At 36.1% G+C, this 20,264-nt stretch overlaps 3 protein-coding genes across 3 annotated transcripts; 1 reads left to right on the top strand and 2 right to left on the bottom strand.

Moving 5' to 3' along the window:
* Positions 1–4,208: 4,208 nt before the first annotated feature.
* Positions 4,209–10,583, top strand: LOC120266897 (AUGMIN subunit 8-like). The gene is made up of 7 exons (XM_039274551.1): positions 4,209–4,427; positions 5,486–6,882; positions 7,650–7,769; positions 8,239–8,355; positions 8,506–8,595; positions 9,691–9,798; positions 10,218–10,583. The coding sequence occupies exons 2-7, from the start codon at positions 5,602–5,604 to the stop codon at positions 10,281–10,283; spliced, it is 1,782 nt and encodes a 593-aa protein (XP_039130485.1). The 5' UTR covers positions 4,209–4,427; positions 5,486–5,601; the 3' UTR covers positions 10,284–10,583.
* Positions 10,427–12,929, bottom strand: LOC120266898 (pentatricopeptide repeat-containing protein At2g03380, mitochondrial). Its single transcript, XM_039274552.1, has 2 exons — positions 12,864–12,929; positions 10,427–12,769 (listed from the first exon to the last, which is right to left on the bottom strand). Exon 2 carries the CDS (start codon positions 12,497–12,499, stop codon positions 10,799–10,801), a length of 1,701 nt encoding a protein of 566 aa, XP_039130486.1. The 5' UTR covers positions 12,500–12,769; positions 12,864–12,929; the 3' UTR covers positions 10,427–10,798.
* Positions 12,930–13,196: 267 nt separating this feature from the next.
* Positions 13,197–17,764, bottom strand: LOC120266896 (cellulose synthase A catalytic subunit 9 [UDP-forming]-like). Its single transcript, XM_039274550.1, is given in 14 exon segments — positions 13,197–13,938; positions 14,073–14,246; positions 14,249–14,428; positions 14,521–14,720; positions 14,811–15,012; positions 15,109–15,321; positions 15,456–15,719; positions 15,805–16,150; positions 16,238–16,504; positions 16,582–16,699; positions 16,776–16,881; positions 16,974–17,209; positions 17,295–17,490; positions 17,597–17,764. Coding segments are annotated over 14 exon segments (3,159 nt in total). The 5' UTR covers positions 17,672–17,764; the 3' UTR covers positions 13,197–13,356.
* Between the last annotated feature and the right edge of the window lie 2,500 nt (positions 17,765–20,264).

Below are 20,264 nucleotides of genomic sequence, written 5' to 3'. Positions count from 1 at the left end.
TATGTATATGCATGTGCATGTGTTTAAGTGAGGGGATATTATATATATATATATATATTTATATACATGCATTATGATTTTCTATAAATACCATGGTCTAAGCTAGTCCTGTATTTTGTACTATTTTTCCTATTAATGTATGTAGTTTATCCAATTTTTTTCAAAAAAAAAAAACCATATATTTTTTTGTTGATACACAAGATTTGCTGAAACATAGATTTCAAAAGATAGTATAAAATTTTAAAACATAACTTTAACTAATAATTTACAATTAATTAATTAGGCTTTCAAGTGGTTTTGGCAATTAACTAAAAATATACTTTGTAAAAATACAAAATAAAATTTTAAAAATAATTACACGAGAAAAAACTCTCATACCCTCTGTCGGAGGATTGAAAACTTATGATTTAGTTCCTTAGAACGCTGGCATTTGTAGAAAGTAAAAGTCCTTATGCAAACCATGCATTGAGATTGCCTAGAGATATGCTTTTGGTCTGATCATGAGGAGATTAGTTGGCCCTTAATACAACCAGGAAACATCATCATAAATAAAATTCCATATTTATACCTTGCCTCTGGCCCCTATCATGGCTTTTCAAATCGTTTTTTATTATTTAGTTTATTTATTTATTTTTTTGTGTAATATGCATATATATTTAATCTTCTTACATTATTCAGACCTCCAATAATAAATTTGAGATCTCTAAAAATGCATGATAAATAGATCATATTAGCTTTTTATTTGATATTTTTTCTTTTCTTTTCTTTTAATTTCATATAAAATAAATCATTGAAGCTTATCTAGGATAATAACAAACATATATGTTATATGAAAATGCTAAATTTTTCTTGATTTCTTCCAATATCTTAAACTCATATAGAGGTTTTAACAATGTTCGTTGTTTATTTTTTTTATTAAAGTAGTAGTCAAATTGATATCTACACACATATGATTTAAATAGTTTTACTTTTTCTAAAATAATAGCAAGAGTTTGTTGTGTGTATTTCTTTATCATGCTCTTGGTGTTTGCTAATTCATACAAGTGCCGTGTCTCGCCCATTTATGTGACTGTCATCAAGTGATTTAATTAAAAACTTAAAAATACTATCTATTTTAGCAAATTATATGTTAATTTTGGATGTTTAATTAATTTTTTTATAAGACATGGACAAATTATACGTGTAGTTACAACCCGTCCTTGTCCTATGTAAATTGAAATTCAAACTCATATTATTATTTTATACAAGAGATTTAATATTAATAAATTAAAAATTTATTGGCGGATGTTTGAAATTAGACATTGCTGATTGGAATATGCTAGTAATAAAATAAAATCTATAAATAAAGAAATAGCAACACATGTGCATTCACTGTTAATTAATTAAAATAGGTAGCTCAAACTCAAAGGGAATGCGAATAAGAAAATAGATTGGCAACATGGTATGCTTTTAGGATGAGCATGCAAAATTCCCCATCAAGTGGAAAGAGGTTGGTGCTTTGAAGAATGAGCTGTGGAAGTAGCCATTCATGCCTAAAGCTTGCGAAAAAGAAGCAGCAACAAGGGGGACAACATCATGATTCTTTACATGTTCTAATATTGAGCTTTTTGTTTAGGAATTTTAAATATTAAGAATATATATTTATGATATTTTTTAAAATGAGAAATATACAAAAGGCTGGTAACTTAATGACATCTGATCTCATTGCCGGAAAAGAATTCTGAGTTTAACTCTTTCTTAATGGTATGTGGTGAATTGAATTGGGTAACTCAATGCCCACATAACTTGTCCATTTATTCAATATATATATTTATATAATTTTTTTTTAAATTCTAACATATTATAAAGCTATTTTGATTAATTTATTTTGCCTAGGTTTAAGTTTTATTACTGTGATTTTAAAATACTTAATATTATTACTATTATTATTATGGAAATGTATGCAATTGGCATTACTTTTTTAAAAAAAATTAAATTTACAAAGTTTAAAAAATTTAAAATTATTTTTTATAATAATATAATATAAAAATATAATATTTTATATATTTATAAAATTATGACGATGTATAAGTTCCCAAGTAGAACCAAACCACTCCAAATGATGATAGTGAATACACATATAAACCATAATAAGTACTTTAAAATATATAAATAAAAATGAACACTCACGTAAAAATAGATTTCTTTTTTGTTCTTTTTAGAATATAATCAATAGAAGCCAATTAAACTTTCATCTCAATCCACCTTTAAATTTTTTTTTAATTATAGTGGATAAACGATAATTTTATTAAAAAAAGAAAAGAAAAAAAGACAAACGCAAAAAAATAAAATAAACAACATAAGAGAAAATAATTTAAGTTCTCTCACTAACGGTGAGGTACGTCCTCATTTTTTTTTAATAAATTATCATTTTTAATTAATTTGTCTCATATTATCTTTATCACTAATTTAACTAAAAAATAATATTATGATTATTCTTACCTATCACTTACTTTAAGGAAAAATTAAGACCAAGTCAAAATACTGATCCCTGTTTTCTAGATATTTTTTATAGAAAAAAAAAATGAATATTCTCTCTGCATTATTTTCCAAGGTTTTCAGACCCGGACCGGCCATCGACCCGGAGAAAGATAGGAGTAGGGGTCGAGGGGTTCAACCGGGTTAAATCGAGGTTGAACCGGAGTCAATAATTTTTATTAAAAATAATATAATTTTTATTTATATATAATTAAAAAAATTAAATATTGAAGAATAAAAAATAAAAAAAATAAAAACATGTTTTTTAAAAATTTAAGCGAGTATTTTATATAAATAAATATTGAAGTACACCACATTAAAAATGTAAAATACACCCAATAACCTAATAATAAACTAATATAAAATTAATTGAGAAGCATAAAAATATTCACAAGGAAATACACAACTAAAAAAATTCATTAAAAAATTAAAATAAAAATATTCCCTTGGCTTATTCCTTCCTTAGTTTTATAATTTTACATTATAACCCCCAAACATTAATATATTATAAAAATAAAATAAGAATTAAAAAAAATTGGTGCAAACCCGGGTTGATGACCCAACCGGGTCACCCGGGTCATCGGTTCGATTGCCCGAGTTGCAGGTTCAACCCCGGTTTTATCAAAATCCGGTTTTATATATTGAACTTGACCGGTTTTAAGGCCGGGTCCGGGTCAACCCAGGCCTGAAAACACTCCTATTTTCACTCCATTTGATAAATAAAAATAAAATAAAAACTCTTACCAAAAAACTAATAGCCAAATGTTATAAAAATAAATAGCTTGCATATAACTTTGCAATATCTCATAAATATAAATATATAATTTTTTAAAATTTAATTACTCCAAAATTCCTATAATACCAAAACTCTGACCAAAAAGTTTTTGTCAAAAAAATGTGATAAATTTCAAGTTGGACTTGAAGGCTTGAAGCCCTAGAAATTAAAAAAAAAATATATCTATATATATTTGCAAAAGTACCCTTGTAATAAGTGAAAATTAGAGACAAAAGTTGGGTACCATGCTGAGCAAAAAGTAGGCCCATTATGCAACTGTTGGAATGCCCCCACTTTGTGTCCTTTTAACGGGCCCATTTCCACTTTGAACACTCCAGATCAGGCCCACATTGACGACCACTTGCTTCGAGATTGGTTCACCAGATAAGCAAGAACTTTATAGCCGTCCGATCTAGAAAACATATGGTGGACCACGTTAACTAAACATTACCGAGAAGAAACAGTATCGTCCTTGAACCGCGTGCACCCCGATACCTGGTCTCCCATTTTGACCCGGTGACCGTTAGATCATTATTTTTTTCTGTAAAAAAAAGACATTTTTCAATTAAAATTTCATTAAATTGGATTTACATAAAATCAAAACTGAGCCTATATTTTAGAGAATAAAAAGATTTTAATAATTTTTTTAATGTAATATAAATTTTTTTAAAAAAAAACAATAAACATATATTAGTATCTCCATCGTGCGTAAATTAATATCTTGAAATGCATCTCTCATTTTGTGAGTGCGACGTTACTTTGAGTTAATTGAGTTAGTTTTTTAATAAAAATTCAAACTCTCATCAAATAGTTTTTCGTCTTTTTTAATTATTTTTATTTAATTTTATTATCCTTAATATGTGGAATAGTTTCTAATTATTGAATTAAAAAAACCTTCATATTTTCTCTCTCTTTCTAACTGAAAAACCGTTTCCTTTCCTTTCTCTCTCTAAAAACCGCGGGGGGCGGAATCGAAGAAGAAACCTGCGAATTCTCGGCGATTTCTTGATCTATTTTGGTTTTCGATTTGAAATTTTTTTCTTTTTTTATGTTTGTATGCTCGTGCAAATCGATTTCTTTGTCTGCTGTTTGATCGTTCCTCCGAAGAAGCGTGGACTTGTTTGTGATTCCCGAGGTACGACGCTGTTTCTGAATCCTTGTTATTTTGTGATTTTTAAATTTTTGTTGCGTTTTGGCGAATTATTTATTGTTTTTTTTCTTGTTTTGGAGTCGGATTGGAGAGAAATTTGACGAAATTGTGGTGGTTAAGGACCTTGTTTCTTTGAATTTGTTTCTTTTTTCGTTGAAGCTTTTTATTTTAGACTGAATTAATCTCTCTGGATCCGTTTATGCGAGAATTTTTTTTTTATAGATGATCTCCTGAAATTTTTTTAAGGGAAAACCTTGGATAAATCTCCAAAAAAATTGTTGCTTTTTCTCCCCTTTGCTCCATTTTCTGAAGTTTTTCTCTTTGGAATTTGGGGATTATCGTTGTTTTTCTGATTCCCAGCAGTCTTTGATATATTTTCTAACCCTGTTTGTCTCCCTGTCTCAATCCGGATTTAGTTTTCCCGTCCTTTTGGTAAAATCCAAAACCCTAGATGAACAATCCTTTCCGCGAACCGATAAATATCATAGCATTTTTTTTTTATCATTTTCTGCATAATTTGATAAAAAAAAAATCTCCCAACTTCTGCGACGTGCGTCTCCATGCCTCTCCCACAAGCCCTAACATCCTCAATCTATTCTCTTTTAACCTTTTCTTCCTTGTTTTTACCAATTTACTCCAGATTTTTCAGTATAAATGAAACTAAAGAATCAGGTATCCATCCTATTCCTCTCCCTCACTCCATTAAATTTCCTTCCTTTTTTTTTCCCCTCAGGTTCGCTCCTAGGTGTCTTCTAGTCATGAAACTCTCGTGAAAAGGAGATTAAACAATCCTTCAAAAGCTTGAAATTTTATCTGATTTAAGTATAAAAGCCATGGAGTTCAGATAATTATCCTTTCTCTTTCTAATTGTCAATATTTCCCATCCAATTGAAGCCTTCCAATCTTTCATTGATGAATTGGCAGTGCAAATCTGTTGATTTTTTGCATTGTAATTGTGCAAATATGCTATCTTTGTGCTCTATTTTTGGTGGTCTGCTATGTTGTTTATTTGTAGTTTGAAATGCTGAAGTTTTTGTGGATAGCTTGATTTTGATCATCCAATGGTGGAGGATTTGAGGGAGTGGGGGCATTCTTGTGAGTAAAGGTGTGTATTTTACGTGGAAGATATCAATGTGGTTTGATTTGGAAGAAGTTGTGAATGGATGTGAGAAGCTTAGTTCTTGAAGGATCTGTGGTGGAGCAGAAGGAAGATCCTCCTCGGCCGCCATTGGTACCATCTGAGAAGAACAATGCCGTCACAGCTGCTCGCAAGCCCCGCTTGCGGGAGATTTCATCAAGGTACAAGTCTGCAGCTTCATCAACCACAACTGCCCCGCGAAGATGTCCTTCCCCCAGTGCTGGACGGACATCCCCCACTCCAGGGGCAGCTCTTCCTAAGCGCTCCCAATCCGCTGAGAGACGACGCCCTTCCACTCCTACATCAAGGTATTCTGCACCTTCGTCCCCAACCTCCAGGCCATCCACACCGTCTACTCCATCCTCAAGGTCTACAACACCTGTACGTGATTCAGGAGTGGACTTGCAAAGTGCTACCCGGAGATTACTAGGTGGTAGAGCACATGATGGATTGTGGCCTTCAATGCGGAGCCTAACTGCATCATTTCAATCTGAATCTATTTCTGTCCCTGTTATTCGGAAGGAAAGGCCATTTAGAGATCCATCTCCTGATCGTTCATTGAAGTCTTCTATCAATGTTGGTTCTGAGAGGAAGAGAACTCCTCTAAGGGGGAGGAACACCTCTGACCAGTCAGAAAATTCTAGGCCAGTTGATAATTCGCATTCAAGGGTGGTGGAGCAACATCGTTGGCCTGGTATCAGTGGCGGGAAAATGTCTGTTCTTTCCTTGTCAAGAAGCATGGATCTGACTGACAAGGTTAACAGATCTGCCTCATTAGTTTCTACACGAGGAGTTTCACCAAGAAGAACAGCAGTATCTGATAGTTCAGGAAGAGGGCATCAAGAATCAATGAGCGAAGTCGGAAGGCGAGTGCTTTCCAATGGGAGCAGAAAGTTAGAACGTGATGTAGGTGTTGGTGTAAATGTTCCTTTAGCTCCTTCAGAGCGTTCTGCATCAGTTACACACCCAAGTAGAACTCTTTCTTCTCCCCTTCCTGGTTTACGTCGCCCTTCATCACCCAGTAAGACCTTACTCATGCCATCTTCAACCACCAGGGGTATGCAAAGCCCATCTCGATCTCGACCATCAACTCCTCTCACTTCCTCCAGCTCTGCCGCTGGTCGAATTGGTGCTTCCTCTTCTGTTCTCAACTATACTGTTGATATGAGGAGAGGAAAGAAGAATGCAAGCCAGATAGAAGATGCCCATCAGCTGAGGTTGCTTTACAATAGGAACTTGCAGTGGCTCTTTGTCAATGCACTATCAGATGCTATATCAGTCATACAGAAAATGGCAGCAGAGGTACAGATCTGACAGCTTTAGATTCATGAATGAGCTATTAGTTTCACTCTGTATTTGCGTTTGAATAGTTATTTTTCCACCCTAGTTTATTTTCTTGCGGGGTATTGCCATTCATGTTAGATGGTAGATCTTCTGTGTTTCTTTTCCTTGGTGAAAAGCAAATAATTTGAGGCTATAGTACTTATGAACTGCTGCCACTTGAAGTAGATTATAATTTCTTCCTGATTTATAAAGTCAATTTGTATGAAGTATTTTTTTTTTGGGAATGATTTTTAACTTCAATATGGCCTTTATGGTAAGAATTATTTAGTAATTTTCTGTCCGAACTTTCAACCATGTTCCTAGGTAGTATGCGTTGACATGAATTATGAAGCTATTAATGAGGTTTCTATTATCCTTAGAGACATTATCTTTGATAATAAGAATACAAAGGTGTTCTGAATCAACAAATTCATGAAGAAAATCATATAAGGAAACAAATAGGCAGTGTTTAGAATTTTTTTAAGTATGATATTCACAAGCAAGATAAATGGTGATGTTTGCTAAATCTCCAATTGAAAATTTGAGAGATTGTTTAAAACAGATTGGAGCAAAACCTTTTTGGTGTTTACTCAATATAGCTAAACAATGGTCTTTTTGTTTTTGCCTTGTCTCAAGATAGCTAAACAATGTTTTTATTTTATTATTTATTTTTTGTGTTTCCTCAATATAGTTGAATTGTGGTTCTTCGGTTGGCATGACTGTTGTATACTCAATGGATGAAACAGGATACTCTTTACACTGTGTGGAGTAGAATCTCAGAATTGGATGGCTCTGTCATATCAAAAAAGATTAATTTGCAATATCTGAAAGAAGAGATGAAACTGAATATGGTCCTAAAAGAACAAGTAAGTCTCGGATGATACATTTTTTTTCCTACCATAAAGGCTAATCTTCACTTTCCTTTTTTGGCATTAGATTTCTCATCCCTACTTGCTAAATTTGACACAAAAACCTTAATCGAGATTGATGCTGATTTGGTCCAGTTAGTTGCATTAGCTGCATAATTAACCTGCTATACTAAAGGACATTGCACCCTTACCTTCCATTACATAAATGAAGCGCCAACCTCTTGACACTTGTTGTAGTGAGTGGGTGTAGTTCCCTGTAGGTTTTTAGTGTTGCATTTGTTGGTACTCAGAAAATATAGCTTCTAAGTTCTAGGGAGACCAGTCAACAAGTTAACTTTTCATTTTTGCATTCAACATTCTTCTACTTCCTTTGTTTAGTTCTTTCTACTGCTGACTTTTAGGTATTTCCATGAGCAAATCTTTTGCAAGCATAAATGCTTTTCTAAAGCCCTTTTTTTCATCATAGATGGCATACCTTGAAGATTGGGCTACACTGGAAAAAGAACATTCTAGTTCATTATCAGCTGCAACTGAAGCTCTTAAAGCCAGCACTCTCCGTCTTCCGGTTACTGGTGGTGCGAGGGTATGTACTTAATGATTAGAGTGCTAGAATTGTGATATTATCACATTTTTGGATCATATTTTAGTCCTTCTGCCGTAAATCAGCAAAAATGGATTAATCATTATCTGTAGAGCAGTCACGTGATTTCTTTTTGGCTCATACTCATTACAGGTAGATGCTTGTGCTGTCAAGAACGCAATTAGTTCTGCAGTTGATGTTATGCAGGCCATGGGTTCTTCTGTTTGTTGTTTGCTATCCAAGGTAAAATTTCATTTAAATTTGCAAGTCAAATAATGGTGTCTCCGTTTCCTATTGTGTTGTGTTGTTAAAGAGAGAAAATATCAATATTTTTGAATTGCAATACCACTTTCAAAAATATAATATAGGGGGGAGCTGAAAATCTAAGATTATAATTTTGGAAGACCACCTTATGTAGATTGTCCCCATTGTCTAGAGATAACTCCTTGCACCACCAGATTATTATTGTTGCAAATGCTTCCAATATATGTAAATACAAGAGGATAACTGCAAAGTAAGGTCATCATGAAGGTGGATCATAATTTTCCTTTTTACTGCATTTCTGTAGTATTTAATGAAAGCAGAGAGGATAGTTGGCAGAAAACATCTTGTTGCCATTTTACATGTTTGCTGCAATGGATGTTCTTGTATAAGCAACATCATGTGTCTCCTTATTTTGTATTTATTTTATTATTATGTTTGTTGGGTGGTTGAACAATGGAATATTATTATGAAGCACCATGCATTGATATTAAGCTTTAAGACATTACAAATATAAAAGGTGGTTTGGCACATGATGAGAACCTTTACCTAACAACTCCTCATGAGCTTCTCCTTCCCTTGCCTTTCCAACTCCATGCCTTCTTTGGTGATGATCAGTACGGGAACATTTGTGTGTTGTTTTGCATTTTTCATTGATCATTGCTATGCATCATTATTAAGCTTATGCATATGTTTCCCAAAAAGTATGTATATTCATTGAATAAAGACTATCCTAATATATTCAATCATGTTACCTGATTTCTAATATTTGTAGAAATTTAATTTGTATAAAAATATCGTAGCCATGCTTCCCATTGAATTTTAGGGCTTCAATGTTTAATGTGTTCATCATTTAAAGATCAGACAATATTCCCGCTGCAGTGTTGGAGGCTGCTTTTTAACATGAAAAGCAGTTCACATGCTGTTTTTATAGATTGGCTAAAATGCTGGATTAACCATTGAGCATTGAGAAATATGCTTTTCCTTAATGAGCTGGTTGATTAAAAGTTCAGTACATCTAGATGGAACAGATTGTACAATTTTTTGTTTTTCTGAATTGACGTTTCCTGTCTGTAGGTGGAGGGCATGAACCATCTGGCTTCTGAACTTTCTGATACTGCAGCTAAGGAGAGAGCCATGCTCGATGAGTGTAGAGATCTGCTATCTTCAACAGCAGCAATTCAGGTAAAAATAAATTATCAGTCTTTGCTCTGTTTTCAATTGTGTTCACGTCACTAGTGGATTGCGAGGATTAAAATTGATTAGATATTTAATTTTCTGTCGTTAAAACATAGTAGGACACAAGATACATTAGCAATAAACAAATTCTACAAGATACAAAACTCTAGTTTGCCTTTTCTTTTTAAATTGAAATCTTTATGGTTAAGATTGATTTTTTTATCATTGCTCTGAATAATTAATAAGCAAACGATTATAGTAAAAACTAATCCTAAATTTCCCCATAGGTGATTTGTGTCCGGACTGTACCGTGACACGGAAAATGCTACTAATGTTCAGCATGCTTTGATTATTCATGCTTATACACTATTTTGTAGACAACATAAAATCTCAAATTTTGGTCGGTGATTTGTGGTATAAAACAGGTGCAGGAGTCCAGCCTAAGAACTCATCTAATCCAGTTGAGGCAGGATTTCTACAAGATGAAATAGCCATAAATTGGTGGTTGAAAGCTGAAACTTCAAATTAACCAAAACTTTATGCTTGGCTGCAACTAACAACTCAGCAGGATTGCTAGATAACTCACTTGCCTGATCCAGTGAGTGTAAATTTGTGGCAGAAACATTTGTTGTCATTTTTTTTTAACCCCCTTCTATCCACTTTTTATTTTTATTTTTTTTTGAGTTTTTGTGGAGGGCGTGAGACACACTCTCGCCCAATGCAATTTTTGTATCATGCGCATTGAAAAAGTAATAGGAAATGGAGAATGTGAAAGTTTGAAAGGTTACATAGAATATGAAGAGCACAATGTATATAAATGGAGTTTATGTTTGCCTTGCCAATTAGCAACATGTTGGTGAAGAGCAATTTTGATGGGGTTGATTTTGCACTGTCATTTGCATAAAACCATATGATAAGTCTTTTGCTAAACCATTTCATGTGGAGAAAATTAATTTCACTGAATATATTACATGAAAATGCATTTTCGATTGAGATAAACAATCAGCTAAAGGAACACTAGACTCAGTCCAGGTGACTTGTTCAATCTTCTACTTTTCATCAATGTCCTCACATTATCAGCTTCTGTCCACATACCCATTAAAGCATAAAAATTCGACACCAGAGCATAGTAATCTGCAGTTTCTGGATGCAATTCAATCACCCGTTGTGCCGCCATTTTGCCAAGGTCCAACCTTGAATGTATCCTGCAACCATGGAGGAAAGCTCCCCAAATATTAACCCCCGGCTTTATCGGCATCCTTTCGATGAATTTCAATGCATCCTCAAGCTGTCCAGCCCTAGCTAGCATATCAACCATGCATGCATAGTGTTTCATCGAGGGAGTTATGCCATGGTCGCGTGACATGATATCGAAATACTTCTGCCCTTCAGTGACCATTCCGGTATGTCCACAAGCAGATAAAATGTTAGTGAAAGTGACATGATTCGGATGCAGTTCTTCTTCCAGCATTTTACCAAACAAGGCAATTGAATCAGCAGAATCACCATGCACTCCATGCCCACCCATCATCGCGCACCATGTCACTGTGTTCTTTTCATTCATCTCGTTGAAGACCAACCGAGCTGAATTTGCTTCACCGCATTTGTTGTAAAAGTTTAGAAGAGCAGTACTCACATAGACATTGGATAGGAATGCATGTTTCATGGCATAGACATGCAAAGAACAGCCATATTGAAGAGCTCCTAGACAAGCAGAGGCAGAGAGAACACTCACGACAGTTATGGCATCCGGTGAGCAGTCAGCAGTCTGCATCTGCTGGAAGAGTACAAGACATTCATATCCGAAGTTATTTTGAGCATATCCTGCCATCATCGCATTCCATGTAACCACATTCTTCTTCAATACACTTTCAAACACAAATTTAGCCTCCAACATTTCACTACATTTTGCATACATATCAACCAGAGCATTCTTCATCACATCGTATTCTTCAAATCCAAGTTTAAGCCCAAGCGCATGAATTAATTTTCCAAAGAACAAATATCTCAGTTGCGCAGAAGCAGACAGAGCACTGGCAATGGTGACTGAATTTGGAACAATGGCTGCCCACTTTTTGTCGGCAAATAACTCCAACGCATCAATGGGGTACCCCTTTTGAGTGTACCCAACAACCATAGCAGTCCATGAGACCAAATCCACATCACATAGCTCATCAAAGACAGAACGGGCATCGATAACTTCTCCACACTTGACATACATGTCAAGTAATCCAGTGCCTACAAAAGAATTCATGCAAATCCCATTCTTTACAATGCAACCATGGATCCATTTGCCTTGATGCAATGCACCAAGCCTCGAAGCCCCAGTGAGCAAGCTGACTACTGTGTATTCACTAGGCCTAACATTTTCTTGTCTCATTTGATTAAAAAGCGCTAATCCTTCTTCTGAGGAATCATTCTGAATTAAACCAGAAATAATATTAGTCCAAGAAACAACATTTCTCTGTTGCAATCCATCAAACAGTCTTCGACTGCAGTTCATCTTCCCACATTTCACATATAAATTGATAAGCCCATTGATCACAAAACAATCAGGACTTCCAAACTTGATAATATCACAATGTACAATCTTTCCCAGCCTCAAATCAGGCAACTTGGCACAAGCCTTCAGCAGCATAGAAAGCAAAACATTGTCTTGCAATACAACATGCCGGCCGACACCCTTATACAACCAGATAGATTCCATATTGTATTTACTTAACAGATAGAAATAGCACCAAATTAAGAAAAACTAAGAATAGAAATCTGGTTTAAGCATTCTATCAAACACCTTGCATGCACTCCAAAAAGAATCATGCAAGCGTTGCATTACTTGGAAAGGCCAAACTTGGGCAAGGCCATTAACAAAGAGAAGGATTTTGGTTCTCTATAGAAGTATGAAATTCTGGGGCTTCAATTTAAGGGTTTCAGTGAATGGATCTCTGGGAGGGTAGGCCTCCCAATGAGGCAGAACACTCTGTCATGAAACCACGATTGTTTGTTAGTTTTCATAAAAACCCCGAAAAAATTTATAATTTATTTGTTTGTTTATAAAAAAATATATTTTTTACCATTACAAAAATTTATAAGCCTTTTTTCACAACCATGGATTAGGTAGAGTGTTGCTCCCAGTAAAGTGTTGCTCCCGGATCAATTACAATATTGTTTCAAATAGATCCAGTGATCTTTTATGAAAAGATATTGTATCACTCACCTAGAGGGTTAGATGATATGAGAAATTTATTTTTAAAAGATTTATAAATCACTATAATTAATGCCCTTTCATATTTATTTGTTTTGACGATGTTTTTTGTTATTTTAGTTAAAAACACGTTTGGAACATGTGAGGATAAACATTCAAATAACTTCTCTTAATTCCAACTGAAGCCAAAAATGAAAGGGAAAAAACTCAAATAAAGACATCCAACAACTTTCTTATAAATTTCCAAAACTTAGTTCATGTCCAAACACTTTGATTGACATTTACACAACTCAGAGACGGAACCTATCAATCACAAACACTTGTAACAAATAAAGCAGAACAAGAGACTCTGTAGCACATGATCAGCAATTAATGCCACATTGCTTCACATCAGGTCCTTTGGATTTGAGCACAAATGGATCAATCCTGACCCAAAGCAGTGAGAAAATGGACGCAAGAAGCACAGACCAAATGACAACAATGGTTGGAGTCCTGTTCTGCCTTCCCATCAACCCTTTGAGGAATGGATACAGATGAACAATCACCCAAAATGCAAAGAAGAGTTTCCCAAACAATGGCCCCCAAGATTGATATCCATTGTTAATTGCATCAGATACTCCGGCAACAACTCCGACAAGGTTTATAACTAGTAAGGTGGTAGGAGGGATCAGTAGAGTTGTCCATTTGAATGCATATAGCTCACCGAAATCTTCGTCATCCGAAGCCTTGGATGTAACAGTGAAGTTGGTATCAATGCCTGCTAAGACTTTGAGGAGGCCTTGAATGACAGCGAAGAGGTGGGCGGAAACACCACCGATGACCCAGAATTGTTCATTCCTCCACCATTCTTCGATGCTCACTCCGCTCCACCGGAGTTCTAAAATTCCGGTGGCAAATATTGAGATAAAGAGGCCAATGAAGAACAGACTTGCAAATGTACTAATCTGCAATACATCAAGAGCAACATTTATTTAATTAATTGATACGAGTATATTCTTGAGTATAAATTAAGAGTTTGAATTCTACTGTGACTTGTCCGCATTTCTTTCATATGTATATATATATATAACATACATACCGTTGGCATGATAAATTTTCCGGTGAGCAAACACACGGCAGGGAGGGTGCAGTAGGCAAGGAGAGGAAGTGAGGTAAAAGGGTAGATGGTGGTGTTGACATAGGCGAACCTCTCAAGCCATTTGAGATGGCCTTTTTTGTAACCATACCACACTGGACTGTGTCTACTGAAAAAAAGATCTCGACCGAACCGAGAGCCCATCGAAGAACCTGGTTAAGCCGATCGGAGAGATTGATTGGTGCTGATCCCTTGAATGCAGGTCTCTTCGGCATGCAATATATAGACCTCCACCCTCTGCAATGCATCTTGAAGCCAGTGAGAATGTCCTCTGTGATTGAACCATAGATCCAACCCAACTATACAAACACAAAACCAAAATGACCATTAGTTCTCATAGTCTTACATCGGTTAATTTGATTGGTATTAGTATATGTATATATAAACATACTTCCAATCCCCATTCAGTCTTGTCTTCGTAGCCACAGCTGATGACATGTATGGCTTCTTTGAGCAGGGCTGCAGGGCTTGAAGAAGGAGGAACTCCTCCTTCCTCCATTAGAGTCGATGTAACGAATGCGGCCGACTGCCCGAATCTTTTCTCAAAGTTCATCTGAGACATCAGCATTTCCTTATCGTCGTCTTCCATTGCTATTAAGTATAAAATTACGGTTGTCAGATACATTAGGATATCATCTTATATGTTTGTAGGATGTTACACTAATGTTCTCTTTTTTATACCTGGTTCGGCTGTGAATTGGCCATCCCCATGCTTAGTATGCTTCTTGCGGCTGCCGAAGCAAGGGCAGCAGTCACAAGTCACCATTTTTGGGCGTTTCGGTCCCTTGGGAGGGTTGTAGCCATATAAAGCTTGTCGTCTAAATACACATCCGGTACCGACATACACTGGGCCTTGAATTCCATCTAGTCCCTTCATGTTAATCTTCATAAAACCAAACACCAAATCAAAACTTTGTTTCACTGAATTGATCCATGAATAAATGAACATATTGAGGTGCACAAGGAAAATGGTGTTTACATCAAAGAAGACAGTATTCCGGTTGGCGTATCGATCATTTTTGTCAATGCCATCAAACCTCTGAGGGAACTGAACATAGCACACCTTCTTACCAACTTGTGGATCCATTAAGAAGCACATTGCTTCTCTGATAGCTTTGCTGTTGTTGATATAGTGATCACAATCCAAGTTGAGCATGAATGGTGCATTAGTAAGCACAGCAGAAACCCGAATCTACAACCAAAAATTTATATATATATATATATATATATATATATATATTCAGATGATGTATTTTGGTAAAAATAGATAAACCACAACTTTATAAGAAAGAGAAATAAAAGCAGAAGAATTTAAAAAAATGGTACCAGAGCATTCATAGCGCCGGCCTTCTTGTGGTGCTGAAACCCGGGCCTCTTCTCACGAGATACATATACGAGACGGGGAAGCTCATTGCCTTCACTGTCATGCCCTCCGCTATGGCCCAAAAAAACTTGGATCATGCCGGGGTGATCCCGGGTGTTGTTCCCCGGCCATGGAGTCCCATCCTGCATGATCCACCCTTCTGGAGGCACTTTCGTGGCCTTGGCCACCAACGCATTGATCCTCACTTTGAACTCTTCGTATTCTCTCTACACTCAGATTTATATGTTCAAATCAATATTTATTTTAACTAATCTATACGAAACTATTACCTTCAACAGCAAATTCACCTACCTTCATTGCGCGGCGTTCTTTAACAAAAGTCGGCTGAACTTTATCTTTGAGATAATCTACCTTGAGTGAGAAATACATCTCCGGAGCTCTAGGCTCAATGCTGAATTTCTTACAAAATGGTACCCATTTCCTTGCAAATTCTGATGTTTCTGCTAGAGCTTCAAATGTAAGCATTGAAGCACCATCATCAGATACATAGCATGATACTTTGTCAACAGGGTAATCCACTGCTAAGATTGATAACACTGTGTTTGCCGTGACTAGAGGTGGCTCCTTCAATGGGTCCACTGTACTCACAAATAGGTCCACTGGTGCTAACATTGAAGGCTCTCCTTCCCTCTCATATCTAATTAAATATAACATGGACATATACATTAGTAGATGTGTAAAAGTTAAAATAGACAAACTATGTTTCTATTAAACATATGCTTACCTTAGAGAAAGGCGATCGAGGTAAGTCTCACGATCGATGGGAAACCATTTGGGGAACTGATCAAGTATCCATGAAACAGCAAACCAAATCTCGCATATGATTGAGGTGAGCCATAGGCCTATAGCGTCAGGAACTGGGTTGAGAATCCGATATCGAAGGAAAAAGCCGAGGACTACTAGTCGGATGATGATGATCATTCGGTAAGGATTGATCTTGCTTGAGGCAATAGGAACCTTTCTTGATAATGGTTGCCTAGCTTCATCCATTCTGTAACATACACATATATGTATATATATACACCAATGCTTAAATTTAACAAATGAAGGGTCCATTGAAAGACTTACATAGGCATATCAGGATCCATATCATCAGGATCACCACCAAGAAGGCCTTGTTTGGATTTCCACTCATCCATCCTATCCCTCCACCCCATTTCCTTCTTCTCATCCCACCTTGCACTCCCTGGTCATAGACACAACCAAACCATTTGATCAAACTACTTAAACTAGAGATTAAATTAATCTCAAGCAATGCTCACCAACTTCAGGTTCAGACACTGGATAAGGATGAACACGCTTATGAAGTGTTGATGAGAAATCTCCATAGTTATGGCCATTGGACATCAGTGGAAGTTCTCCACTCACCTTCATTTACAGAGAATCAAGTTCAAGTGTTGAAATTCATAGCATTAATGCAAATGCATACGGTTTAAACAGTATATATATATATTACTCACAGGTCTAGATCTTGCAGTTATAATTGGAGGAAATTGAGGTGGACTACTGTCACCATTTTCAGGACCCCTACCATAACTCATTTTTCCATACAGCATTGCCTCTGTGATATGCCTGTTTTGCAGCTGCTGTTGCTGATGATGTTCTCTTTTGTTTTGCTCTTCATCTTCGATCTTGAACTCATGCTCGATATCATCAATGTCTTCTTCATCTTCATCGCCTTCCACTCTCGGACTCCCTTACCATTCCAAATTATCTTTCTTTTAAGTACTAAGACTAGCCAGAATAAAAGTGAGGATGCTCACCTATGTCAATCTACATACCTTTAAGACGTTTATATCTAGTCTTGCACTGGGGACACATTTGTGTCCCTTCCCTTCTCTCATACTCATAGCAAGGCCGGCACACCGGGAAGCCGCACTCATCACAAGCTACAAAAAGATCTCCATCCACTGTCATACCGACTTCGTCCCCGCATATCTCACACACTTGCCCATTCAATGCCCTTATCGGTTTCGGCTACGTTCATAGGAAATACAATATGATTAACAATAACAACAACAACAAACAATGATGATGATAAAGATTGAAAATAACACAGAGAACACACTGCTACTATATATACCTCTTCATGGCCACGGATGAGAACGAGCTCATTCCGATTATGAGAGCCAGCAACCAAGCCAGCACTGGCTTCCATGGTTGGCCAATACAACAAAGAGAATGTGGACAAATGGTGGAATGCAATGGAACGGGCAAATGTGAAGAAAGAAGAGAGATTGAATGGTTTTTATTCGAATTTGGAGATGAGGTGTTGTTTTTGCTTGGAGTATCATGCACTTACCAAATGTGTTTGTTACCGGAGGTTGGTTGGGTGCAGAGTCGCCATTGCCATCTTCTTAAGCGATGCCCATGTATGTGTCTCTGTATTCCTAACTCAACCACCAATGCCTGTCAATTTCCCGCGCCTCTCAAAAGTTAGGTAATTTGGGGACACTTGACCAAATTGCCCTTTTTCTGGGTTTTTATATGTTTTATTATTAGTTTGCTTTGTTTTATACTTGGATTAATCTTGCTTGATTTCTAATCAAATGAATTTGATGGCCAAAGATTTTAAACTTAATTTTTATTTAAATTATTTATTTATTTATTTTTGATAAATAGGCGATAAAAGACCCATTTAAAGGAAGTCAACAATATGCATAAACTGGGGTTTTCTCCTAAACGAACACTCAAGACACCCAATGTCAATAGACCAAAAAAACTGTTGGCAAATAATTTATATATTTCCTTTAAATATTTTATTAAAATTTTTGCTAGGAGAGATTAAAAATTGGATTTGGGTTTCAAAACTTGGGAAGTGATTTATGAGGGTCCCATGAAGGAGGGCCTTGCATTCCAAGGCAAACAGAGGGTCTTTGGCTTTCCTTTGGGTTGAGGCATCCCCATCCTTTGACAGAGGGAGGATCAATGCTTTTTTTAAAAATTCCATAATTTTTTAGGATATAATCTATAGAATGTTAATTAGATATATATTTATTAAAGTGGAAATGTGTTGAAGAATCAGATGGGGTTAGGTGTATGAAGTAAAGGTCATAATAAATGTGGAGGTTTTCTTTTGGGCATGATTAAGCTGCTTTATAGACTAAATATGTGAAATATGTGGTTACAATGATAATTGTTGAAAAGTTGTTAAGACTCTTTATCCAATCACTTAGCTAGAGTTGCTAATGCACATTGGTGAACTTTACAAACATGAATTGGCTCCAATAGTGCAATGGCATCTTGATGAGAACCATGTCATTTCACAGCATTGTGTAAACGTATAGCTTCAAGACCACATGAGCCAAGTAAAATTGTTAAGTTTTACTTAGAAAACCAAAATTTCTAGGTGTGGCATCTTATTCAACAGATGGTAAAATTGTTAGGGTGGTTTATAAATACATGAATAATGATGTTGATCCTGATGACAATTGGAAGGGGTGGAAAAATTTGTAGAATTTAAGATTTGCTCATTGGTTAAAAGTGTTTATGTGAAAACTACTTCTTTATTTTTGTTTCTTCCTAATGACTAATACAAAAAACAAAGAAACTAACAGACTCTAATCAAAACAAAGTCCAGCAGCCAAAATTGCATCTTTAATCCTATTAGGAAGCAACATGCCCTCTTGTGGAAGAGGGATAAGCCGGGATTTGGACAGGCATAATTAATTCGTCAAGCTGTAAGGTTTAAACATTCGGCCTCATATGCCTTGTGTGTTACATGATTTAATCATTAAATCAACTGAGCATCTCATGTGGAAATGCAGTAAAATTATTGCTTTTTGGAGCATGCTTGAATCATTCAGGTACCAGGTTCAGCAGGATTCAAGTTTTTAGTTCTGGTTATGGGCTACTTCAGAGTTTCAACTCAAAAATTGGCTACCACTTACTAAATGCCTTGTGTCAAGACAGCTAGCTACAATAAAGTTAAATCTGATTTCCAGAAAATTCATCAGGCCAATATTAGAAGCACTATGGAGCATCCCTGTGAAACTTGCTTATAACTACATCAGGGAGTTTTCTTATTTTTCTCACTCTCTTTATAATATTACTCTTCTTGTGAATCATCTCATTAAGTGGGATAAGTTTTGTTATCTTTGCTAATTCCAGATTTGTCATCCTTGTTGGATGCTCTGCAAATGCAATAGAATCAAGTCTACATGCTGAAGCTTTGGCCATGCTTATGGCGCGAGAGTATTGCTGGAAGACGAATCTTCGACCGGATAACGTTGTTAAGCTCCCTTGGGTAATACGCTAATTCCGTCAAAGGGTTTTGATTGAGAAGGTCTTTAACAAGTTGAACATCTCCATGAATGCACCAATCGCACTGAGGGTTATGACCACCTAAGAGTGCCAGAACTGCTGGGCAATCAGTGTATATTCTGTCCAGTTCCCAACCTTTTCGTCTACATTGTTCCACAATCAACTACAACTGCTAAAACTTCTGCGTGAATGCTGGACTCCGCTACCACCGATGATGATCCAGCAAGAATACAAGTATTCGCTTCCATGATCACTGTGAAACCTACACCAGATAATGGGAAGTTAGTGTGCCATGATGCATCACACATAATTGTAATCAAGTTTTTATGAGTAGAATTATTAAGATACTCCCATGCTTTTATTTATTTATTTTTTTTGACAGGAGGAACAGACGGCCCGAAAGCCCTGCTAAACCGTCAGGGGCGTGCACAAACCTCGGTGGAGTAAGTGGAGGCGGGGTCTACGCACACATGGGCGCTGGGACCATC

This window comes from Dioscorea cayenensis, chromosome 8 (genome assembly GCF_009730915.1).
Source record: "Dioscorea cayenensis subsp. rotundata cultivar TDr96_F1 chromosome 8, TDr96_F1_v2_PseudoChromosome.rev07_lg8_w22 25.fasta, whole genome shotgun sequence".
NCBI lineage: Eukaryota > Viridiplantae > Streptophyta > Magnoliopsida > Dioscoreales > Dioscoreaceae > Dioscorea > Dioscorea cayenensis.
The sequence above is the reverse complement of the archived record's forward strand: the minus strand, read 5'-3'. Positions and strand labels throughout refer to the sequence as shown.